The sequence below is a fragment of the Oculina patagonica genome, chromosome 13 (genome assembly GCF_052425735.1).
Source record: "Oculina patagonica isolate OP01 chromosome 13, crgOcupat, whole genome shotgun sequence".
NCBI lineage: Eukaryota > Metazoa > Cnidaria > Anthozoa > Scleractinia > Oculinidae > Oculina > Oculina patagonica.
In genome coordinates, this window is record NC_135770.1 from 36,137,848 (window position 1) to 36,164,185 (window position 26,338).

Below are 26,338 nucleotides of genomic sequence, written 5' to 3' on the forward strand. Positions count from 1 at the left end.
TAGTGGAATTACAAGTAAGTCCGAGTAAAAAGGTGTTTGTCTTCAGGCGATCGAGTCTTCTCGCGTCAAAGATTCGTCCCAAACAGTTATACATGTGCTGATGACGTAACTCTACGGGTTTCGTGTAGTGTCTCTTTACATACATACATGTGTATGCTTTATTGGCTCGTCCCCACGGGCTTTTCGGAGTTTTTGTGTTTTTTACTTGCGCACAAGAATTCAGAAATGACTAACAACTAATCAAAGACACTTCACGGGTCTCTGTAGAGCTAATCCACTTTGTATCACCGATTTGGAATTTTCCGATTGAATCGCAGGCGTGTTTTGAGGAGTTTAGCGGGCGAAGAGAGCCGTGTTCACCCATGCTGTAACAAAGCAAAAGAGGAAACCTGTTCTGTTGCATTACTTTTCAGGTCGTAATTTTTTGGTTTTATTTGTTTATTTACAGTGCTTGAATACATTTCAATAACTTTGAGTTAAGATGAAACGTGTTAAGCAGAGCATTGTCTTTTTAGAACAAAAAGTGTTATAAGTTATTACATACATTTTATGATATTAAAATAAACTTTTCTTGTTGGCTTTCCATCTTTTCTGCATTTAGTCCCTTACATTAACTGTGGATTGTGTCGGCAGTTAATCCTTACACTTTTTCATTTTGCGAAAAAAGGGAAACCATTTCATTCTATTTATCTTAGTACATAGGTACGGTGTAGGTTATTGTACGATCCAGTTAAAATTAACGAAAAATATAGTTTTTTTTGTTTTTTTTTTTTTTTTTTTTTGAAATTCATTTTATATAGCCAGGTTAAGCCGAATTCTTAACAAAGGCTTCTTTATCTGCTTATTTTAAGCATTGTCTCTAAAATACTGAAATAGTTTGCAAGTGCAAGTTTTCTTTTTACGTGTTTAGCTCGTTTCACCTTATTAAAAACAAACTGGTAAAGACGTTTTTCCCACTATATGTGTATTTACAAAATCCTTTTGAAATCAAGAGGAAAAGTTCTCGTAAGAGCATGCCTCAGCGTCTAAACAAAACGAAATGCTTGTTCAACATGCATTACTATTTTGACGATTTACTCTTTTTGCTGTGCTGTAATTTCCTTAAAATCGTTTTGATCTTTTTCTTGCTCTTCCCTTTTGCCCCTTGTTCCTCCTGGTCGTGTTCTTCTTCAGCGTTTTCGCTGTTGTGTTCATTTTCTTCTCGATTATTGGCTTCACCAGGATGACTAGCTTCACTCGTGAAGGACAGCTGGCTTCCTCGCCTCGACACAGGTTCTGTTAGCCTTGATCTCTCTTCACTGCTGACTGAGTCTGCTGTTTTGAGAAATAATAGTCACTTCGCTTAATGTGTTGTAGTGGTATTTTAAACAAAACCTTCGAAGACGCATGGATGACTTGTCAATTACCCACCCAGTGGGACCGTCACAAACGATTTTTTCAAAGAGACGTTATAACACCCACAGCCTTATACGCCAACCGGCGCGACGAGAATTGATGATGACGATGAGTGTGATGATGATAACACCCTCGAATAGGGATCATCAACAGAGCTCAGAACAAGAAAAATTTGGTGATGTAAGGCAACGTTTTGAACACAAATCGACAACACCATAAAACTAATCGGTTTTTCTTTGGTATTGACATAACATTTCAGTAACGGTAACTTACCTGATCCAGTCGATCTTTTGCCATATTCGCCTCCATCAGTATTTTGTTTTTGGAGCTCTTCGGAAAGATTCAGAGGTGATAACTCCTACGATCAAATAAATTTAGACCGGGTTTGTCTCACCTCGTCAACACTAGTATGCTTCAACAACATGCACGTCTCTAGAAGTGACCGTTAGCCAAATAAAAAACAAAATTAAATGTAAAGTGAAGGGGGGGGGGGGTACCTTTTAAGGAACAGAATGATTAAGAACTGCACTTTGGCTAACGGTCACTTCTGAGGATGTTGATGGTTAAGAAACGTTATGTCATAACTATCAATTTTCTTTTCCACCATGCGTTGTATCGCCATGTTTTTCACCTCAGTGTGCCTTTTGTTCTTTCTTAGTTTGACTTGCTCATTCTCAGGCAGCTCAGTCGAAGCAGAATTGCTCTACACGCATAATGCAGCTCCAAAATGGCCTACGCACTAAGGTGGTTATTTGACCGTTGCTCTGGTCACGGCTTTTATATCACTAGTGAATGTCTAAATTTATAGTAAGCAATATGAAAGAGTTAAGCCGTAAGTTGGAAACGTTACGTGGGGACGAGTTCCATCCACAACAACATGGGTTAATTATATCTGAGAAGTGTTTTTAACTGGTTCTAGGAAGCTGTGAGGGATTTATGCGGCATTTCCTTTGTAGGATATGGCGACTCAGTTTCGAGACTTAGTCTGGTAGAAAACTTAACGTAAATCTTGTAAATCAGGTAAGTGTATCTTTCTAAGATATCTTTGCTAATCATTTGCGAGATGGCTCTTTCAACGGTAAAAGATATTTTCACTTACCTGACTTTGCGCATGTTCAGTTGGCCTTTGATGCTGACCAAACGTTAAATCGCTCGCAGCTCTCTGTTGCAGGTACGATGCTTCTGGTTTAACCGGTCTTTCCTGTAAACTCCTCCGTGACGTGGTCCTATCCCCGGGGGACATTGATCCCCATGGTGACAACTCCAGTGAGACAGACTGGTCACTATAATTTCCTTTGAGGCTGTGACACTCATCTCTTAACCTCTCAATTTCTAGTTGCAATCGCCTATTATCGCTCTGTAAGTTCACTAGTTCTTTCATTGTTCTGTAGCTCTCTGCTTTGATGTTCGACAAATCAGATTTGAGCCTTTTGTTTTCTGATTTCGTTGATGACATATTGCGTTCAAATTTGGCCTTTTCCTTCTCGATTCGTGCCATTTCGTCTTGCAGGATCAGTGCCTGCTCTTGTAACCTGTTATTCTCATCTTTGATATTAGACACTTCTTTCTCCATCCTTTTCACGGTCAATACCCTATCGCACATTTTCGTCTTAAGGTGATTGTTTCTGCTGAGTAACTTCTGCACTTGGTTCTGAAGCTCTGAGTTGTGCTTCCTTATAATGGACAACTCGTTTTTAACTAGGACATTGCTGCACTTTGTCTCTGCGAGTTCTTTCTGCATCCTTTGGAGTACTCTTATCTCTGGACCCACTATGGAGCTATCCTCTGAGGAGATTTGATCAGACGAGATGCTTATATCGAGATCTGTGACGGAAACTAAAGAGCTGCTTGTGTGGACCTCCATACTCGAGTCGTTGTCATCCGATTCCACCTTTGCGGCATCATCAGGTATGTCATATTTTTGGTGTGAGCTGGACTTCTCCTTAAACGTCTTTCTTCGTTGCTTTTTGCCCAGTCCTTTAACCACAGACGCAGCGTCCTTCTCGGAGTTTTCGGCAACTTTTCTCTCGAAATTAGCCTGCGGTGAAAGAGTTGCAACACCTTTTGCTTCAAGACTTGCTTTTACAACTCCATCTTCATTCGTTGGAGTGGCAACCAGAGGTTCACTTTTGGCTTGCGCATCCGGAGTTGGAGCTTCCGGAAGTTCATCGGCTGTTGCTCCTACATCGTCCTGTTGGACTTGGCTTGGTTGTGTGGATTGAGTGGAATTGGTCAATGGTAGATGATTGGTTGGACCTTCACCAAGAGGCAAACGTTGTGCAATAGAGACAGTGGTCTTGGTGCAAAATTTTCTTCTCTTCGCAGATTGCGTTCCTTCTCCATCACTTTCATCTTCTGTTGTTCTCGGTGAGAATTGAGTACAGTTGTCAGTTATTTCCATGATCTTGAAACTCTTCAGCATACTGTTTTCAGCACGTAAGGCCGAAACCTCTGCAGTCATTTTTGAATTCTCATCAAGAACGCACGATAGTACCGTTTCTAACTTGGCGTATCTTTCGCTAATATCATGTAGCTGTCCCTCCATTCTGTGTCTTGAAACGTTGCCGTTTTCAGACCTGAAGCGAAGTAGTTCTCCCTCCACCGCTTCTCTTGTTTCTATCGCGTCTGACAACTCGATCTCGAGTCTTGCTTTCTCGCCTTCAAGTTTTTTCTTAGCTTCCTCTATTGAATTCTTTTCTTCAAGTAGATCTTGCAAGTTTTGCTGGAGCTCCTCGTTTTCCTCATCATTAAGAATCTGTTCTTTTAAAACGGCTTCGTTTTGTGTTTGCAGTATCGTCACTTTTGCTCTGAGTGATTCGCATTCACTTAGCAAAGAGGTGATTTCCCTTTTCATAGACAACTGTTTTTCCACCAACAAGCTAATTTCATGTTGGCCTTTCTCGTTTTCTTCCGCACGCTGTTGCAACTCAGACTTTAAACTAGAGATTGTCCACTCTAATTCACGTCTGGCACTTATACTTTGAGTATCGTTCTGTGTATTGTCGGATCGGTCTTTTCTCTGACTTTTACACGACAGCTCCTCCTGCTGTAAAGGTATCTTCTGCAATTCCACATCTTTCAGCATATCTTCAGGCTCATTATCTAAATGGTTCTCATTGGGGTTTTTTAAGCTAGTCTGGTTTGTGCCATCCAAGGTGGTTTTCTCACTATCCGATTCTGGATCAATCTTTGTCACTGATTCTTCCTGGGATTCCTTCCCTTCGCTTTCCATACCTTGCCCTTGTTGACACACAGACATTCCCACAGGCCTTTCATCTTCTTGCAGTGGTGGCTCGTTGACACCATTAAGAATAGCTTTGGCGTTTTCTTTATTGGTGGGAGACGAGCTATGTTCGTTTTCTTCATCAGGAGTGCTCTGGTCGTTTGGCGAGTCGATTTCGAAGTCTTCTATACAAAGATTTAATGTGGCTGTTCTTTCAGTGTTACTCGTGTCAATATCATCAACATGGCTCACCACAATTATTGGAATAGGAGCTCTCCTAAAGCTGTTTCTTTCAGTAACCTCAAGCTCTACATTGTTGGTGTGTGAGATGTCTGGGGCTTCTAGTGCAACATACCCGTCATCTCCATCTTGATCTGTTTTTTGAGACCCTGTTTCTGCCTCACAGGGTTGTGGAAAGGTTTTTTCACTTTCCGTTTTACTGGTTTCTCCACAAACATCCGTGTCGCTTGACACCTTTACATCTGTTTGTGTCGACTCGTCTTCGACACGTTCAGCATTTACTTGAACTGTATGATTAATAGCTGATTCGGTTTGGACACTTTGATCTTGAAGATTTTTCATTTTTAAATTCCGATTCATGGCTTGTTTCTTCTGCTTCTCCATCGATCGCAATTGAAGCTTGGCGTTTTTCAGTTCACCTGTTAAATTGTTATTCTCATCTTTCCATTTTTTAATCTCTTCATTTAGCTGGTTGTTTATTACGTGCAAGTCGTCGTTCTCCGTTTGGCAAGTACGTAACTGTGTCTGCAGGTGTTCGATTTCCTGGAGCTGGTTCTGGCAGCTCTGTAGCTCTCGTCTTATCTCGTTTTTCATTTCCGTTTGGCAAAGCAGATCCTTTTCGAGCTCAGTGATCAGTTTTTCTGCTTCTGTACTCTTCTTTCGGATATCTTCAAAGTCAGACTCGACCTGCTGTAGTTCTCGAAGTTTCTCTTTCGCTTTACGGCAGTCCGACTTGGTATTTTCCAGTTCTTTTAGCAAACTTTCCTTTTCTTGGCTGTAAGATGAAAGTAAGAGTTTCATTTCCTGTTCTTGTTTCTGGCAAGACTCCTTATTTTGTCTGAGATCACTTTCTACAGAGTTTCTTTGATTTGTTGCCGCTTCCAATTCTTCAAGTAAACTCTTTCTTTCTTGCTTCAGAAGTGAATTTTCTTGTTCTTGCCTGTTGGAATTTTCCTCTGTTTCAATTTGGGATTCCAACTCGTCGTTTTTCTGCTTCAAGTCACTCTCAACCATTTCCTTTTGGCTTTTGAGACATTCCAGTTCTTTCGTTAGTTTCTCAAGTTCGCTTCTCAACTGATCAACATCTGATTGGGTTGGGTTCAACGAACAGCCCTCACTGTCATTCGTCGACGTGTTCTCGTCCTCTGCGTCTGGTTGATCTGTACTCTTATTCACACTATCGTCATTTTGGCTTTCTTTCTTGTGATCTTCGACTGCTAGTTCCCTTTCCTCAGAATCGCTCTCGCTGTCGGATATCATGACACTTTTCTTCAAGTCTACGACCTGCATTAAAGTTGGCGTCTTCTTCTCCAGTTCATGCACCCTCTCCCGAAGAATCCCTAGGACGTTTTCTGCTTCGCTTACTTTACTCTTCAAAGTCGCATTTTCTCTCAGTGCTTTGGAAAGAGACTGCTCTAGCTGCATTTGCGCTCTGGCGAAGTGTGACGCCTTCTTCTCCAGCAACAGGTTCTCTTTTGCCATAACAGAGAAACCTGACTTGACGTCCTCTGTCAAGGGAGCCCTCTCTTTTTCACTTTCTGATTCCGTGTTTGTTCCTTGGTCGCGGCTGGTAGTCGGTGTAGTGTTTTCCAACTCGCACAGTAGTTTGTTTTCTGGTGGAGGGTCGTCAGTCGTTTGTGTTGCAATAGAAACACCTTGGCCAATTTGAACAGCAGCGTAATCATCGACGTCGACTTTCCTTAGATAATTAAGTTCATTTTCCAGTTGAACCTTTTCGTTTTCAAGTTGTTCAACTTTCTGTCGTAAATTTATCTCACTCCCATTATCTTTTTCACCCTCTGTTGTAGGAACTTCTTTACTTTCCTTTGGCCCACTTTGTTCGTGTGTTGACTTCGTCTTCGATTTGTTTTCTAAACTGGGTGCCTTCCTATGGCCATCTTTCCTCCGTTGCGCCTCATTATTTATTCTACCCTTTAAAGCTTTGTTTTCTTTCTTTAAAGAGTCATTCGCACTCTCCAGATCTGTAACCTTTCCTTGAGTTGTTGCCAGCTCACTCTCCAGGTGTTCGTGCATGGCTCGAAACTTGTCAATCTCATTTTGTAACGAGGCGGCATTTCTTTTCTCCGTTGAAATGATTTTCTCCTGTTCCTCGTTAACTTTCATAAGTTTCTCACTCATGTCTTCTACCCTCTCTTGAAGTTCCCTGTTGTGGTCTTGCACAGTTTGAAGTTCTTGCTTCAGCAAAGATTTCTCTGTTTCGAGCGATTCCTTGTTTAACTGGTGATCAGTCATGGCTTTACTTGTGTGTTGAATAATGTCAACCTCCTGGGTAAGGCGGTCATTTTCTTCGTGGAAGCAGTGAAGCTCTTTCTGTAAACTTTCCAAAGCCTTGGTCTTTATTTCTAGCTCCTGTATTAGTTTATTTGAACCCTCACATTCGTGCTCGAGTTTTTGGTTCAGTTCGCGAAGCCTTTTAAGTTCTGCCTCTAACTGTACTTGCTTTTCCTCTAACTCTTTTCTTTGCTCTTCTTGTGTGTGTGCCTTTTCTGATGCTTGTTTAATAACCTCGAGTTTCTCCTTGAGCTTGTTGCATTCGTCTTGAACCCTTGTGAGCTCTTTCTCCAACAGTCCTTTCTCTTTTTCGAGTAATTTTGTCTGTTTTTCGATCTCCAGTGTATCAAATGTGACTCTTTCGTCATCTTGGACGTTGGTTTCTTCCTCTTCTGCAGGTTGTCGCTCAAACTCCGAAACTAACTGGTCTCTATTAACCATTGTCGTATTTTTCATATTTTCCACCTGCTTTTCGAGATTTTCTTTTACACTAATTATCTCATCTAATTCCGCTTTTATTTGGTTATGATCTTCGGTAATTGTTGCAAATTCCTCTCGCAGGATAATTAGTTGCTCTTGGTCTTCTTTGTGCAACTTTTTGTATTCCTCCAACTCTTGAAGGCCGTCCAGTTTCATTGTCTCGCTAGGCTCCTTCAGTTTCTTTTTCGCTCATTCCATCGGAACTCGCCTTTGCCTTCTCAACGTCCTCTTTATGAATCTGTTTTCTGGCTTCATCTATTTCCTTCGAAAGCTGGTCTTTTTCTTTTTCTAATTTAGCAATTTTCTTAAGCGTTTCCTTTCTTTCTTCCCGCATGGTCTCGAGCTCGTGATGTAAAACGTTATTTTCTTTGAGTGCATCCTCCAGTCGTTTTTCTAATATCTCTTTACAAACACTTGCCTCATGAAGGTGGAAACTTTCTTGCCTTTTCTGATTTTTGAGTGTATTAATCTCATCTTTGATAGTCTCACATGAACATCTCATCTCCATCAGTCGTATCTCTAAGTTGGCAGCTCGCTCAATGTTGTCATTAAGTTGAGTATTTAACAAATTCCTTTCGGATTCGCTCTGATGAAGGTCGCTTTTGAGTCTCTCGCAGTCGTTGTTGGCACTTCTTAATTCAAATTCAAGCTTTAGTTTTTCGCTTATAACTTTCAGTAGATCTTCTTCAAGTTTGTGCATCTTGGTTTCATTGTCGCCACTTTTTCCAAGTTCAGGATCTTTCGCAGTTTGCTGCAGCATTGGTGGATGACCTCTGGTCAATTCTATTATTTCAGCTCTTGACTTTTCATTCTCGTCCTTCAAACGAGTTATTTGGTCTTCCAAAGACCTTTGCGCTGACTTCGAGTCTTTCTTCTCGCTTTCCAATTCGCTTATTGTTTCTTCCAGCGCCATGTGTACTCGTTTAGCATCTTCCAGTGACTTCAGCAATTCGTTTTTGGTCTGTTGGGTTTGTGATAGGTCTTCTTCGGTAATTTTGAATTTCGAATTGACAGCTTCCAATTCTTTTATTCGCTTCTCCAAGGTCCTTTGTAGGTGTGCGAAATCTTGCTGTTTGCTTGAAATTTCCCTGTTGGTTTTGTCATCGATAAACAGGTCTTCTTTCTTCAAAGCTTGATTTTCAGTCATCGCTGTGTCTGCTCCTTTTTCCTTCTCAGTGACTGCTTCTTGGTATTGTTGTCGTAGGATTTCGTATTCTCTGGTCAATTCAGCGTGCTTTTCTACGAGTAACTTGTACTCGTCATTTGCATTTTCTGAGCAATCTCCAATTTCTTGAACGGTGTCGTCTTTGTCTGAAGGCGTTTTGCAATCCTCCTCGGTAGGCACAGTCTTCGTATTGTCACCGGCAAATATCTTGGCCTTAGCTTGTAGTTTGTCTATAAGATCATGAGCACTTTCCAGGTCTTGTCTGTACATCGCAAGGACGTGTTCGCTCTCCGCTAACTGCTGTTGGAGATAATTATTCTCAAGTTTAAGAAGCTGGTTTTCGTGTTCCACCTGTTTGCTTTCATCTGCAGGGGATTCCGCAATGGAAGAAGACGTGTCAGCAATTTCGTCTTCGCTAGTGTGGGTTATGGTGTAAAACTTTTTACTAGGTGTTCCAGTGAACGATTTCCCTCTCGGGTTCAACTCGTGCTTTCGCGGATATCCAGCACTAGCCACCTCGTCACGGGCGTTCTGTGTAGCAAGGGAAAGTTCTGTTTCAACTTCCATTAACCGAGAGCTAACCCTAGCCAATTCTTGCTTAAGTTTGTCTTCCTCGGTTTTCGCTTTGGAGTATTCGTTTTCTAACGCTTCTTGATATTCTGCCATACCCGCTAGCTCTTTTTGTAAATTTGAGTTGAGTCGTTTCTGCTCAGACACTTCGGATTCCAGCTCATGGAATCGTTCCTCGCTGTCCTTTAGCTCTTTCTCTTTTCTTACCTTTTCCTCATCCATTGAAAACCTTTGCTCTAGCAGCTGGCTCTTTTCTTTTTTGATGGTTCCTAGCTCAAGTAGTGCTGTTTCCCTTTCCATTCTTACCAGCTGATTTTCTTGGTCAAGTCGTTGACATTCATGAGACAATGATTCCTGTTTGCCTTTCCAAGTGCTCAACTCAGATTCCATCTTCGATATCTCCATTTCCAGCATTTTGTTGTTCTTTTCGAGTCTGGTGCTCATATAAGCGATTGCTTCAATATCTTTCTCGAGACGCGTTGATTTTTCCCGATATTTTTGAAGCTCCTCTGCCATATTCGAGTTGTTATTGCGTAAATCAGTAACTTCACCCGTTAGTCTGACCTTTTGTTTCGTCAGTTCTGCTATCTCTTGTTTGAATCGACTGCACGCATCCTCGCTTGTTTGAAGAGCAGCTTTCATCTTAGAGGACTTTTCCTCCACAAGTTTCTGTGACTTTTCCAGACGAGCTTTCTCTTGTGTGGCTTTCCCCAGTTTTACCTTCATCTCTGCGTTCTCTTCAATAAGAGCAATAAATTCCATCTCATTTGAAGTAAGCTGTTTTGGTGGAGGAGTTCGCAGGTCAATTTTAGGAACCTTTCCTTTTGCCGGTGACCTTAATGGAGATTTTGCTCTTGTCTTTGTTGGTGATGGCGGTGGGTTATCTCTTCGCGGACTTTCAGTAGTTTTGCCAGCAGCATTAGTAGTATTGCAATCTCTTAACACTCTTTCTATTTCCGATCTTAAAGCCTTTATCTTTCCTTCGAGTATTTCGTTTTGAGTTTTGACGTTAAAGTATTGTTGTCGCACTTGTTCGCAGGTTTCCTTCTCTTCGACATTTTGATTTTCCAGGCTGGTTATGGTTTCCTGGGCCTCTGCTAACTGCCCCTTTTTGTGATCAAGCTCTTCTTCCAAATCTTCGTTGGCTTCTCGAGCTTCAACTAACTCTTGTTCAGCTTTGTGTAGCTTCCTCTTGAGTTCTTGTATTTGTTTTACTAGCGCCTCTTTCGACTTGCCTCCAAGGTCTTCAGGTGCATCGTTCCCCATGCTAACAGCAGTTTGCTTTTTTCCACCCTTGTTTGGCGATGACGCTTGAAAGGACTTTTCTTTCGCTGGGCTTGTGCAAGGTGAACGAAGACTTCGGGCAAGTTTTGTTATAATGATCTCTTCATCACTGTCGTCAATGTTCGCGTCTGAAAGTGTCGGTTCTTGATCATCAGAAAGTTCGTCCTCACTCGCTACTTCTTCATCAGGGTTCGGCATAAGCGTGTAAATTTTTGAGATATTTTCCATACACGTTTTTAAGAACGCCTCTCTGGTTTCATTTCCATCGGACATTTGCGAACTGTTTTCGCTGTCATTACTTTCGTGCGAAGCTTCCATAACGTCAGAGAGCTCAGGATATCCTCTATGTGGCTCTTTAGGCGACTCAAAAGAGGGCTTTGACCCATCCAAATCGGTACTTTCCTGTAAGTTGTCTTGGCTTTTAGATTTTTTGACGTCACTTTCTAAGTTGGATTTTTCGAGCTTTAGATGGAACAACTCAGATCTGAGTTTTGTCACGTGGTGTTTCATTCCGTACAATTCTTCTTCAACCTTCGTTTTCTCTTCCATGGTCGAGAACAGCTCTGTTTCAAGGGTTGTCGTGTCTTCATGCACATCAGAGATTTCTCTTTCCAGTTCTGTTTTGGTGTGTTTGAGATGCTTTAGCTTCTCTCGTCTTGGGGATAAGGAACCTTGTGGCGAGCTCAATCCATTATCTTGGCTGTTGGAGACAATTTTCTTGCTTCCACTGGCAGTGGGCGATTTGCCGTTTCCCTTCACGTTTGACTTCTCATCCTGCGATTTATTTGGAGAAGAAATGCTTTGTGGAAGATTTTCCTGCGTGGTGCTTTTCTCTGGAATACTCTTACTCGGAGGCTTTCTTCTGTCTTCAAATGTTCCACACACTTGTCTTAGATCCAAGAGCTCTATCACCAACAGACAAGCCAGTAGAGCTTTATCAATGATGACAAAGCGAAGACAGTTCTCCAGAATTGTATTCAAGTCTTCGGAGTTAGCCCACAAATCTGCTTCACTTAAACCTATAAAATAATTTTTAACAGCTATGTGATGAGGTCGTGTTGTTTTTTCGACAGCCCTCAAAATTATGCTTTAATATTCCAGAACCAAACATTAAAACTTCTCATAAGCTGATGAAGTAGAACATATTATATTTTTGTGGTCCTATGTCTTACTTACCGGGCATATTGTTTCTTCGGAACATGATTAGCTTGGTCAGCTTTTTTCCCAACTCGTTCCACTGTGGACTTTGTCCTGATGGTTGTAAAGAATCCATGTCAGAAAAGTTCATTTTTGTCAGAAATATATTGGCCGATTAACTAGCTATAGAATACACGACGTTTGGGGTTAGTTCGGCATTGGCCAGAAAAGCTCAGTAGAAGTAGCAAAGTTGTTAGCGGCAACTAATCAGACTAATAACAGAAGATTGTACGGATAAGGCTGGCAGCTTGTCAGGTAGCTAACTAATAAACGTTGTCGTAGGGATTAATTGTGGTGTATCCTCAAACCCGCGAATCTTGTTCGTTTTCAACTCCTTGACGTAGACTGGTTTATTAACTAGCAATTAGACTACGAGCCCGAGTTTTCTATGAGCGAAAAGTAAACGAGGTGTAGCTGCTTTCCTTTATACTGTCCCCAGTTACACTTCTCACACTCGTATTCTATGAGCAATAGACAACTCGGTTGCGTCTCGTCGATTATTGTATTATATTCTCCTAAAGAAACCTCGGTTCGTAGTCCGTTTGTTAATTATAAACTACCCAGGAAATAGGTACGTGCTTTTAAAAGAGTCTTCAAATGTTAGTCTTCACCAACCTTCGCCCTTGGTTATTTGTTCGTCAAACAGTGTCGATAGCAAACTAAGCACTTGTTGCTCCACTTTCTCCTTGGAGCTGGTCAACTGTGCTAACAGCGCCTTGGTCTTAATCATAGCTTCGTCGTGGTCACGTGCTCGAGACTTCACGTCACTGGTGGGAGTAGAGCATGCGCGGCTGCTGGGCTGAGTACCAGGCGACACTGACGTTCTGTCCTTACTCTCTCTACCCATGAGTTTACCCAGCATTCTGCGCACTCCTCCTGCTAGTCCAGAGGCATTCTCATCCGTACCTGCATTGTACATGGGTAGGCTAAGGCACGGTTCTTGGGGGACACCCCTGGGGGAAATTTTGATGGAGCAGTCTTTGGAAAACAATTCCACTGAGCCTGCCCTGGAGAAATTAAATTGCAGGTATTCTTTGGCCTCGGATGCTGCAAGCTTTCTTCCGTTGGCATCCAGCTCAGTGTCAAGATGTAAGTCTAATAGCTGTAAGAAGCACCCGGCGTTGTTTAGAAGCGTTTCCTGAGTGTCCGCTAATGCGAGGTGACTTTTGACCTTGGCTGGTAAAGTGCTATCTGAAAGAACGCCCTTTGCTACGTTCGGGTTTTGCAGATTTGCTAGCAGCTCCATAGACATGAGTTCAGCCAGTAAAACAGCCTCGACATCAGGAGCGCTGGTTCCTATTGGCTGAGACACCTGTTTCTTGAGGCACACCAGCTCTGTTTGAAGGTTGTTCTTCTCCTCCTTTTCTCGCTGGACGCTTTTAGAAAGGTTAGCAATCACTGTCACTAATTTCTCGTGCTACGGAAAAACAAAGAATAAAACTCATAACGCATCAAAACGATAAAGTGCGTTGCAAATGTACCTAAATAAAAAAAATTTTCGACCCATCATTACTTTTTTATCAAAAGAAGGGAGAGGAGCCCTTCCCTAGATCCACCACTGTACTTGTAAGTTCATTCAAGGGCGGTTATTTGAACCAGAACGAAACGAGAAGGCTAGTCAAAGAAAGTTAATGAGTGGTAAGAGTCTGGACGAGAGTGGAGAGTTTCTGTACTCTGATCGACTCTGATCATCAACGCGTGGTCAAACGAGCCAGTAGTTCAGCATCTCTCATAAACTTGTAATTCTACTGGTTCTTTAAGGACTTAAAGGGGGCTAGGTGCATTGTTCCTTTTGTTTGTTCTATTGTTCTCTCGATGGGTAGCAAGCTATAACATTCATTTGAGGCCTTGCAGTGGGGGAATAAGTGCTGTTTTGCAAATCTTTTTTGGTGAGTTTGTTTTTTCCTCTTGTTTTGGTTTTTTTTTTTTGGGTGTTTTCCCCAGAGCTGCTACCCGACCCAAACGAGCGGACCATACGCAAGACTTGACATTATTTGTTTAGCAAACGTGAAAAAACTCTCGTCGCCAATATTAAAGCAGGGTTTGCAAGTAAGAGGCATGAAACCCAAGAGCAAGAGTTTGATCATACATCCTATTTAGTTCTCGTTTGATCCCGCTTTATTCGCTGCTGTTTTGTGATAGTAAATAATGAATGGAAAACTTACATCTTTCCCTGCAAAGTTCTCACTCTCCTGATAACAGCTAATCGCGGACTTCAGACGTTGTATTTCTCTGAGGTATTCCAGTTTCTCGAACTTGTATTTCATATCTGCAAACACATTTCACATACCGTTTAATTTTACTTTAAAAGTGTGAGGTATTAATAACTGAAGCTTTTTCAGAGGCTAGTGGCTCATCGACGCCAGTACTCAAATGCAGCTGCGGTTTTTGTAGCATAAAGCGACTAGGAGTATTGCTGCACGGAGCGTTTGATTAGCTCACCCCAAGGTCCCCCAACAATTCGCCGATATGACATGCATTTATTTTTCTGAATAGAGATCACAGAGAAACTGAAAGGTAATTATCTTTTGCTTAAATAAAAACACACTACAATGACCTCACCAAAGGCTACATCCCAGACCTCTCGTTCTGGAGGCCAACGTTATAACTATGAAAGGTGTGTCATTCTATAATGGGCACGTATAATCATAAAGGCTTTGCGCCAACTGCAAGTTCTGTAAGGGGAAAGCCCTAATTACGAAACATACATGTTCCCATGCAGAATAGTAGAGTTCTATGGGCAAACATTTTCAATTATTATCATTGAAGCTTAAATTAATGTTGTCGTTGTATATGCTGCTAAATGATGGCTTCTCTTACCTTGGTCCTCAAGTTTCTTTGCTAACCTTTCAGCCAATACTTTATAGTCCACCTGTTGAACATATTACGTAATAAGAATAAGCAAAAGAAAACGTTGCTTTGAAAATTGCGACCTCCTGAGCACTTTAAAGAAGGCTTTTGCACGACTTTGCGATACCTCCTGGAAAACTCCATTGTAGTCTCCAACAAAATATTGGGTTCGCTTGAGGTCAGTGTTCCTTTCGCTACTTGTTATCACACAGCCGACTCTGGCCAAAAGGAAAAGTTACAGGCAAACAGCAATGCTTTTCGTAACGTTCTCTTAATATTTTTCAGTCAAGCTGAACGCTTACATGGGATGTTGATATGTGTTCCTCACTCTGTTAAGACTGCGCTATCCAATAACCTCTTCTATCTATTACTAGAAGTACCTCTCTAACTTCTCTAAGTACCCCCCAACAAATAAATTCAATAGGAAACTCAAAGTGCGTGAATTTCAGACATCCCCTCTGGCCCGGCGCCAACTCCCGAGAGTGGGACGAAGGTGTCTGAAATTCAGGCTAGACTCAAAGTAGTGATTTTTATGTCCGTATTTACCTCAACATTAAGTCGTGCAACGTTCGTTATTCTCATGGCTCGTAGACCGAAGTTCAAACTGCATTTTGTCTCGTTGACCTCGCCAAGGGAAGGCGCTATGCAAATCTGCGGAAATAATGTTTCAATAAACGAAATTAATTTTCGGTCAAACCAAGAGAGGATGTAAAACAGGAAAACAGAAGCTCTCGCCTTCTTTTAACAGAAAACGTCGTGTGACCAAGGCGATAGCTCCTCTTTCAAATATTTTTTTTTTTTTTAAATAAACGCTTTCACAATATATCTGATATGTTCATCCTAACAGTTTAAAAGATATGAGATAAGGATATAAATTCCAGTACCATAAATTTTATAGTCTAAACTCATTATCTAAAGGAAGAGGCCTATTTCTCAGGCCCTGTTTACATTTATGCTTTTTTTTTCAAGTAACGCATACTTTTTAATGCGTGTTTTCTTTGTGTCCACACTATTTCGGCGCTTTCGATCACCGAAAACAGAGAAATTCAAAAACACTTTCCAGGGTGGGTACTTTCTAAAAGGAAAATGTGGTGTGCACAGTAAAAACACTGACTTCACAGCAATCACTGGCTCAAGTACTCGGCACCTGCTTAATCCAGACGTTGGGCATTCAGTTCGTATCATTTCCAGCAGATGAGGACTCGAGCTTGTCTGCATAATTACATTGGGCCAAATTTGGGTTCAAAAATTTAAATCTCGCGATAAAATGAATGATGAACTGCATGGGAACAACGTGTTTGCCTAGCTATCATTTTATATTTCCTTGTTTTAGTAAGCTGTGCGTTTCAATTTTCGCTGTGTAAATCTTAACTCAAAAAAGGTCCAACTCTGTAAAAAGTCTAAAAACGCAAAATCTTGAAACCATACGCGAGTACGAATTCTAGATGCTCTTGTCACCATTAATGTTGATCGACAATTTTATTTTGAGGAAAGCACTGTTTCTCTACACCGAAAAGATGATTACGAATTACGAAAAAAAGGAAATTCTTACGATGAAATTAGTTTTGCCATTGTCGCCAAGGCAGTCTTGTAGGAGCCTGGTGAGAGTAGAGTTCCTGTATGGCACGTGACGCTTGTGTCCGCGTGCAAGGGCGTGGATCACATTCCTGAAGAGTAACGGTGAAAATGGGTTACCAAAGTAATTTGTATTTATTCGTACTATGTGATCTAAGTTAGTTAACAGTTTTAATTTTTATTGTATTAGTTTTATTTAGTTTTTAACATTTTTATTTATTGTAATTTTTAACATTCTATTTTTATTTTTAACGGTTGGTGTGATATCTTAAGATTTTTTTACCGACCTAACAAAATGTAGATGTAAATGTGTTCATAGAAGGATTAGTGGTTATTTCAGTGTGAGGGAGTTAATGCAGCCACGACGGCGACGCCAAGGACAACGTCGATTAAAGAGTGAATTTTTTTTACATAGGAATCTTGCGATCAATAGAGATCAATTCAGTCCTTCTTTCGGTGTCAGAACTATCTTCAGCTGAATCTGTTAAGACAGCGTTCAATTCCAAATAGAAACTTGAAAACTTCGCTGCTGTGGTTCACGTTCTCACCATATTAAGGGTAGAATTTGATCATTTTACTTTGTTGTTTTGCAGAGGACAGCAAAGAAATGTACAGGCGACCCTCTAAAACGGCGGGACTGGCTCCAACTGTCCGTCTAGAGAGGTGCCCATCTACTAAGGAGTTTAGTACAGAAAATACTCACAAAAGGCAGGGACAAGACCAACGACAAAAATTTATAACGCACTTCCAGATCTAATGTATTTCTTAATAAATCTTTTGCTCAGCGCCGTTGCCGTTTTAGCTTGCTTTAACCCCCTAATAAATGAACATGAGGAAAATCCCACGAATAATTTTACAGAAAAGGCTTTGTAGCGGAAAGATGAACTACCAGCAGCGCCTCGTTAATTAATGTACGTATTTGCCAAAAGCAAGCATGCGCCTGTAGTCAATAAATAATTCGTTAACTTCTTTACCTACCCAAGCTCGAGTAACGACGTGTTTAAATACTTTGCCTCTGTTAGACGCACTCCTTCAGCTTTGGTTTTAGTCAACCGCTCACTTCCAGCTAAATCACACCTGCAAACAAACCAGTGAAATGAGAACTTGCTTGAACAAATAGTCCCCAGAGTGTACCAATGTTTAAAATCTGTCGAGGAAAGGAGATGATGACATAAGTAAAAACCCGCGAGTAAGAACCTATTTTTACAACCGCCCCCTCCCCTCTTATTCCCGATTATTTTTAGGGGATTGCAATGGTGGCTGTATCTCCAAAGACTGATCCAATGTTAAGTGTATTAAAATTGACAAGGAAAGCGAGATTAAAAATGACAAACAGAGAAATTGGATTTTCATGTTAACCCATCAGTTTGACCGTAATCTGAACGAGATTGCTTGGAAATTGGTTTGCGAATGCCCTTAGGAAACTTCAGGAAAGATCCAAGCTCGGTAACTAAAATAAGTTTTTTTCCACGTGTGTTTTCAAGTTGCAACCTGACATCTGAACAAACTGGATTCAGTCTCGATTTCTTACAATCAGTTTTCACTAGAAATTCACTACTTACAAGTTGATTTTGCCTTTCACAATGAGATCACCCTCAAAGTTGTTCCCGTTGTTTAGCTGCAATAGAAATAAAAATGCCAGGTAAACGAAAATTGCAATATTCAGCAGTGAAAAGCTCGTAGAAATCGTGGTGCTTGTTCTTAGCTTCACTTTAAATTCCCGCTTATTTTCTCATTCTCTTACAGGCCGAAACCTCCCTCTAAAATTTCAGTTATTAATAAACTCCTTCACTGCTTCTACGATGGTAAGCTAAGACCTTTATGAGCAGGGGAACATTTTTTGAGGTACTTTTTCACTTAGTTTTACTGTCTTGTTAGAAGAACAAAACAATGCATTAAACAGTTTCTTTTATCTAGCTGACGAGATTTGAAATTGAGACACCCTTCCTTTCTTAAAACAAGCCGTATTTTCGTGTGTGGTATCTACCGCTAAGAAATCTGTGTCAATACTCCTCTGTTATCGTTCATTTTCCGGTGGCGGGTGGGGGGGGGGGGGGGGGAGGAGGTGGGGAGAGGGAAAGGGGGCAAAGGATGGATGCACAGTTAACTGGTGTTAGAGGTCTAGATCCGATCGTCTTCTTTAAGACAAAAATCTACACAGGGTTTGAACTACCCACTGTTGCTCTTTTTACCACAAACTCACCTCTTTTTCCATCAACTCTTTTAAACATTCACGTTCACGCTAACGTTGTAAAAGGAAATTAAAATAAACAATTAGTGCTTTCGACAAACGAGTGTCCAGCCATACTGTTACTTCATGATAATCTGGTGCCCAGATCGCCCTCTGCGCAGGGCGTTCGACGGAAATCTAGATATGTCCAGGATTGAACTATAAGATGCACGTTCCTGACAGACATCAAAAGTGTCCTCATTAATAAATGTTCACCAAGTACTTCATGTTTGACTGTGTTATTTGACATTTTTATAGTTACTTCATATTAGACAGAACTTGGTTTGTTTTATTAAAAAATACTTAAGTTCAATCCTGGACATAAGTGAACACAACGACCCAGGCAGAGCTCGAATCCGGAGTCCCGGACCGCTCGATCCGGAGTCTATTATACTACAAATCATTAGATCAGCTGCCTCATTTTCACTGCCTGCCCGTTAGGCTTTGGTTCAAAAGTCAAGGAGGAGTTAAGATTCAATCACACACCTTATGATGGCTTTTCCTCTCTTGTTTCAGTTCTTTTATGAGGTTGTTAATTGTTTCGTCCACCGCCATGATTGATTCTTGAACAGCCTCGTGAGTCACGGTCGTCGCACCCTGGCTCGGTGGTTTTTCTGAAATAAAATAGCGTTTGTAACAGTCGTGTTGTTTCTGACCGATGTTCAATGGAAACAGCATACATTTTTTTCCTTACCATTGGCAATATGTGCTTTTAGTCTTCTTTCAATAATCAGCTGCATAATGGAATGAGATCTGTCGAGAAAAGGAAAATTGAAACAAATAGCGTTTATGTTAGTTTGCTGAATGGCTGAGGAAATGTGGCTCCACTCTGGTTAAATGACAAGATTCACACAGCTAACGAGATAATATGTTAAGTCTGTGTTCGAGTCTAGTGACCCATCAGGCCAGAGCTTAACCCGGTTTCAATAGCATGAAGCAACTAGGAGCAATTCTACTCCCCCTGGATGCGATGCTAGTCTATCGCAGGGTTTTTCCTTAGCATTAAATTCGCTGGTACCCATGCCACACCTGGGTGAGGAGAAGTACTGGGAGAGTGAAGTGTCTTCCCCAAGAACACAACACAATGATCCCAGCTTGCCAGGGCTCGAACCTGGATTGCTTGATCCGGAGGCCAGCACGCTATTAGGCCACCGAGCTTCCCACTACAGTCAACTCTCGTTAAAGCGGACACGCTCGGGGCGTCGTTTAGTGTCCGTACTAACGAGAGTCCGTAATAGGGGGAGTTTTTTAATTTTTCGGGGGGGTTTTTTTTTTGTATGGGGGCCGGGGGGGGGGGGGGCGGGAGGGGAGGGGGGTAAAACGAGATATTGAACAATCATTATTTTGACGCCACCCTACGTGCTCAACTCTCTTCCACCCCAAATTAAGACAGCTGCCTGATGATGCCATAGCTGTACAGAGTGTAGCTGATTGGTTGTAAGTTGTGCGCGAAATATTCAAACCGAGCAGCAGTCAATCAGAGGCGGATCTATGTAGAGCTACGTCATCAGATTGGAATTTTTTGGGTCCAATCTCAGACGTCCCTAGCCCTCGCGCAGAGGAAGGAGTACGCTTAAAAAGAGAGATCAGCTTGCTACGGAAAAAATAGGGCTGCAAAATTTTGTACCTGCTGGAATGTCTGACCATTTTGGTTTCCGCGATAACGAGATGTTGCTTTCCAATTTCCAAGAGCGCGAACACATCTCCGGCGCTTTTCACCTCGTGCTGGGTCAAGTTTGCAACGTATACTCCTGAAATTTGATGAAATAACAGCAGCAGTATTGGCTCCTCTTATGCATAAACTTTGTACGGGATATGATACTCTTTGGTATTAAATAGGAAATAGTGTACAACACATTAAAGAGACTGAGTTCACTGGCGCTTGAAGAATTGCTTCGCAAGTGACTTAAACTTGTTGAAGTCACATAGTGATCTTATTTTAGAAGGTAGTAGGTTAAAAGCATGCGCACCATTGATCCTAAAACTGCCCTGGTATTTGGTAGTTTTAGCTTAGGGCGGTCGCAACAGGTCTCGTTGTATGGTTTATTATAATAAAGACGCATACCTTTCTTCGGATGTTCTCTGACTGGTAAGTCCACAATGAAACGCGGATTCAGAAGATCGTAGACCTTTTCTTGGTAGACTTGCAAAAACGAGCACGTGACCTGAGCAAAAAAAAAATCATGACGGCGATAAGCTAGATATCTTTTAACGCCTGCAGATGATCTGATTTCACACAGACATCTCACACAGAAGCGAATTGGAGTATTAGCTCCCCATTATATTTCAGGGTCGGCCAGGGGGTAAGCGGTATACCAGATACCTGAAAAGCATGTACCCGGATACCCAAATCCCCCAAAACGCAAAACACCAAAATTTGGAAACACAGTCAACCCAAAAAGGCCCTGAGGAAAGATACCCAGTTTAAATGCCCCGATACCGTATACCTAAAACCCCTGACCGACCCTGATATTTAATTGTCTATTAATATTCAGGAGCAAGAATTCTGGACATTTCCCTCAGTTTACGAGGCTTATATACAAATAAGAGATACCCCAGAGCGGAAGGAGAGAGGAAAACACCGACAATTTCATACTGACCTTATAGGTGTGAATTTCATCGTTGTCAATTTTCTCAAAACAGTGTTGGACAACTCGTGAAGTAACACCATCGTCTGACAGCAGTGTGAATGTTTTACCTGAAAGTTTAAAGAGATGGGAAGATGGAAAAATGTTGCACAACAATTTATATGATGTCTTCGGAAAAGGTGTGACTGCCTGACTATTCATTGCCATGCATGCACTTTTCTTAGAAACATTTCTCCAGGAAATAGACTCAGATTCAAACAAGAAACCTCTGTTTTCGTTTTCAATGCTGAATGTGGGGCATGAAAGACAGCGGGTTACGTACTCTTATAAAAGATTGGAAAGATTGTTTCTTTGAGTTTTTAGAATTTTAAATCCAGCTAACACGAAATGAGTGGCCTTTTCCCGTCGAATTGGTTTAGTTTGTTTTTAAAAGAAGCATTAAAGGCTGTGGAATCGAGAGTACCGTTCAGTGTTGTTTAGCCTGCAAACAGATGCGAAACTGCCTTTAGCCGATCACTACGTCATGTTACACTCATTACCTGTGCCAGTTTGCCCGTATGTCAGAAGAGTCCCTTTGTAGCCATTGAGCGCGGCATAGACGAGAGGCTTTCCAACTTTGAGGTACACCTAAACAAAGTAAAGAAAGTGTAAATTTAATTGTTTCAATCGATTTGTTTGCCTTGTAGAGAAACGCTTCGACTTCGTGTTGACTAGTTGTGAAATATTTTCAGGTTTACCTAAGCACACTATCCGTTTAGATAACTTAGATAGATTATTGTAACGTGTAGTTTACTTTGGTAAACCCGAAAAAAAGGGATAAGAGCTAATAAACAGCCAGAACAACAAGTTGCATTACTTTCGTTTAGAAGCAGACGTTTTAACCGCACGATGAGAAAAATGAGTCTCGTGTGCGTAAAAAAAACCGTTTTATTGTCACGCAACTAATAATCATTCAACACTTGTCACGCTTGCTTTGTCACGCTAGCAAACTTTCTTATCATCGTGAACACACATAGCTATGAAAACAGGAAGCAGTCGTTCCAGTCTCCCTCACCTCTTGATTACTTGCTTCTGGGCTAAACACGCCATCGAAAAAATAGTTTGTCCGGCTTCTTGGATCCAAAACACGTATCTAATGATAAAACAAATCAAACAATGCGTGGAATACCTCTATCTAGCCTACCTCTTATGATTGCCATAACAAGTTTTATTTAGACAACTAATCGCACGCAACATGCCCACGACACGAATCTTTTCGTCTTAAAATTTCGTCCCTAGAACTCTTGTGGCTTCGTCTGGAAAGATCTAGCGATCTGGAAACGAGATTAGTTTCTTCTAAATCAAACCCACAACCGGCTTACGCGACAGTCTTTGGAAAAGTTTGGCGAGAATAAATTTTTAAAGCCAAGTCGAGTAGAAACTAATTCGACATTCGTAAGCAGCAATCATACTTTATGGGAAGTCATGCTTAAGTGCCAATACGAATCATGCACTCGAGGTAAAGGCGAGTTATTTGGCAAAATACCAAACTCCACAGTAAACAACCCTAAACCTCACCTGGGGAGACATCGATAGGAAAGCACGTGACAGACATGAGTGGAAAAACTTTGTTGCTGCCCTCAGCGTCGAATCCGCCAATGGCGTACAGGGCAGTAAGTAAGTAAACTCCACAGTAGTCACATGACGCATGACCTATATCATCACCTTTGGATACAACTTACCAGCGAGTGTTCTTGATGAATCTCAATGGCATTTGTTTCTCGTTTCTCCTTTTCTCTCTCCGTGAATGGACGCACTCGAACGTAAACTTGAATTTTTCCTGCTTCTGATTTAAAAAAAGAAAGCAAACCTGAAGTTTAAAGGCAAAGTCGTTTTTTTTTTTCATTTCACGTTTAGGCCCATTTAACCCACTGCGGTAGGTGATGGATGACAAGAAAAGCACGTGGTTGATGAAGGTCAATAAACCCCTGGATGTTTACGATTTTAGTTCATCAGAACAGTTCAGAGGTTATCAGGTAAGCATGCAGGGCCCAAATAAATGCACTAGCTTTCCACAAATCTCCTTGTATCGACTGCCGCTGGGAACACAGAGCTTTTCTTTGTGCCATGCTCGTGACAACGGAATTGACATATTTCTCGTGAATAAATTATTAAACGCGGTAAAGGCCAATGTTAGATTGACCTCTAGTGTAAATACGAAAAAATTAAAAACTAATTGACTGCACAGATCTCAAGTTCAAAAATTGAAATTGGTTTACGACGTGGGATAAAAAACGAATTGAGTTACTTGTGTGGTTTTGTTTTAAAGCTCTTACGAAACATGTGCCTTATCCCCACCCCTTTATCAATGCTGGTTTCGTGCCGAAACAGTATTAAAGAGGGAGGAGGAGGGGGGGGGGGGGCAGTTGTAACATATTACAGTCAACTCTCTCTTAACGGACACCTCTATAAGACGAACACCTCTCTATCAAAGACGGACACCTGGTGTTGGTCCCGTCCCTGCAGTTTTTCAGTCATTATATTGTAACTAAACGCTCTATAAGACAGACACCTCTACAAGACGGACAGTTGGAGCCGGTCCCGAAAATGTCCGTTTTAGAGAGAGTTGACTGCATTCTGTGATTTTGAAAGAAAAGACCTTTTATATAAACTGCTAACGATTAATAGTGAAATGCTTATCATCAATTGTCAGTGTTTATCAGAAGTGCCTAAAAACAGTTTTGTACAGGACTGCAGCATGATCCTCATACAAACCTTTTCCCTTGCTCATATCCGCTGTTTATCCTTTGTTCCTTCAACTCCAAATCACGTATCATTGCTCACGTCCAGGGGCCTGGGTTTCGTATTTGTTGAAGATGGCTGTTAAGCGGATTCGCCATTTCTCTAATCTTACATGATGACAAGTTGTCTTTTAAGGTACCTGTTATAAAGTGCAAGGCTGGAAATTAAAGCTTGTAAACAGTGCTTAGCGGTGAATGTTCTCAACAGCATACATTACTTGCAAAAATTTCGGATGTGATAATTTCGGACGTTTTATTTCGGACACTTTTTATCTCATTTTGGACAAGTTTCTGAAAAAAATTTCGGTCACTTTGCTGAAACATAGCTTAAGTAAATTTATGCCTACAAAGCACGAATTAGATTGCAACAACATCTGTGACTGTATCCTCAAGGTTTTACAGATACTTCATCGCGAAAATAATACAAATATCAAACCGTTAGGTATCTCGGGCTTTGTCTCAACTGTAGATCGCTCTATAAAGGAAACTAACATCTTTGAAGCTCGAAGTGGCCACTATTTCTGTCATCTCAAATCCCTTCCTTGTATCATCGGGTTTGTTTGCCCGCCGGCTGTGAACCTAAACCGTTAAACTGTAACATAGTTAATGTCTCGCTCCATTAACTATGACTGTACTGTATAAAATTTCGGACGCTTAAAAATTTCGGACGGTTTTATTTATGAACACTTTTTTGTCCGAAATTAAAAATTTTTGCAAGTAATGTAGTCGCTCCGACTACATTAATGTAATTTACGTAATGTAGTTATTCCGGAATAGTTTTGAAAATAGTAGTTACGAATGATTTGGACAAACTGGAATTTATCCTAAGCTCTGGTACTTTCTCTCCGTAGCGAATACCAAAAGGCAGGAACTTAACTCTCTCTTTCAATCTCTGTCACACACAACAGTAGATAGAATTTTGTCGTTCTAATTTCTGGAATAATCATTATAACAGGAGCAAAGTTAGGTACTTCTTAAACCATTCTATTTGTATGTCTACCTTATGAAATGACATTTACGCAACATCAATTTTTCGGGTTTAATTCGTAAAGTTTTTTTTTAATTACGAAAATTTAAAAAGTAAAAGAAAGGTCAAGAAAGAAAAGAAGGTTGTTTGTTTGTTAAGAAATGTTATACCAAGAAAATGGCTATAAATATTCTCCAAAATTAAATAACGCGAAAATTTCGCCCTTTTCACCGCACTAAAGAATTCCATAAGAGGTAAAATGTCCGAAATAATTTCTGCAATCCTTTAATCAAAAACAAAAAAACAGCTTATTGGCAGGTGGCATTGACCTGATGTGCCATCAAACTCTCATTACAAACATTAGAAAAACGTATTAGAATCAGAAGGGAGAATTAACATTTCGATGCAGTTGGCTGCATTAACAAATACCCATTTGCTTATTCACACTTGTGTGTTTCACGCCAATGTTCCTAGGAATTCAAAAATGTGTACCAACTCTGCCATTGTTGTGTAATTGTCAGTGTAAAAGCGATTCGTTGATTGTATTTTTCACCGCTACGCTTATCCGAGTACCCGTTTTTACCACCAAACACGTTTTCTTGTCTTGATCAATTTGTTTACCTTACGTTTGAAAGGTGCTATATTTGTCATTAACGGAATTCTTTATAAGGGGAAAAGAAAACTGGATTTATCTTGCGTAAGTGCATGGCAAACATTTAGTTTCCCATACGTAGAAAACTACAAAGATCGCAAGAGTATTCGTTCTTTAAAAAGTTATTTAAAGCCTTTGTTTGGTAGCGAGCATTAAATTTTAAACAGCAAATACTTGCGACAGAGCCTTTGTGATTGCGAACGTCAAAAATACATGTCTTCTCTTGATTTGTTCTATGGAGCAAAATTCCCTACATTCGCAATTTTGGGTCCAGTGTTCGATATAAACTTTTCGTCTATACTTAAACGTCCCGCTTGCTTTCACTCAAACTACCATTGTATTTTGCTTTCAAGGGGCTTTTAAGAACGTTTTACCCGACTGATCAGTAAAACAGTGAAAGGTTTCTTTGAAAGGTTTTTCTGAACCAATGACCCAAAGAACATTTACAACTCTACTCACCGCTTTCTTAACGAGAATCCTTTCCACCGTTTCTTCAAGTGTATCTGTTAATTCACTGGATTAAAAGATTAAACCTTTCTCGCCGTCAAATGATCAAAACATTGCCTCCACGCGAGAAACCACACTCAACTCTAGCTGAGACCAGCCAAACGCGCAGGGAAACAAATAATAAATAATTAAATGGAGTTAAATAAAAAGTCAGTGAATATCCGGCATGTGGCGTATGTGTTCTATGGCTCACTTATTTTGAATTATTATTTTGACTTCACTCTAAGTGTCGGGTCACACTCGGTTAGCAGCAAGCGATACGATGAGTAATTCCCAATTTCTCGATCTCGGCGCTTTCAATTAATGTTTTAAAATGGGCTTGATGCTATTTTTGATTGTTTCA

At 40.8% G+C, this 26,338-nt stretch overlaps 1 protein-coding gene across 1 annotated transcript; it reads right to left on the minus strand.

Moving 5' to 3' along the window:
* Positions 1–800: 800 nt before the first annotated feature.
* On the minus strand, positions 801–26,094 carry LOC144635777 (uncharacterized). Its single transcript, XM_078494863.1, is given in 23 exon segments — positions 801–1,314; positions 1,669–1,753; positions 2,495–7,801; positions 7,803–11,668; positions 11,826–11,900; positions 12,462–13,263; positions 14,012–14,115; positions 14,667–14,718; positions 15,243–15,347; positions 16,249–16,363; positions 17,250–17,348; positions 17,834–17,889; positions 18,475–18,513; positions 18,988–19,115; positions 19,196–19,254; positions 20,129–20,252; positions 20,567–20,666; positions 21,102–21,199; positions 21,629–21,716; positions 22,144–22,221; positions 22,811–22,914; positions 23,844–24,009; positions 25,948–26,094. Coding segments are annotated over 22 exon segments (11,754 nt in total). The 5' UTR covers positions 23,860–24,009; positions 25,948–26,094; the 3' UTR covers positions 801–1,060.
* Between the last annotated feature and the right edge of the window lie 244 nt (positions 26,095–26,338).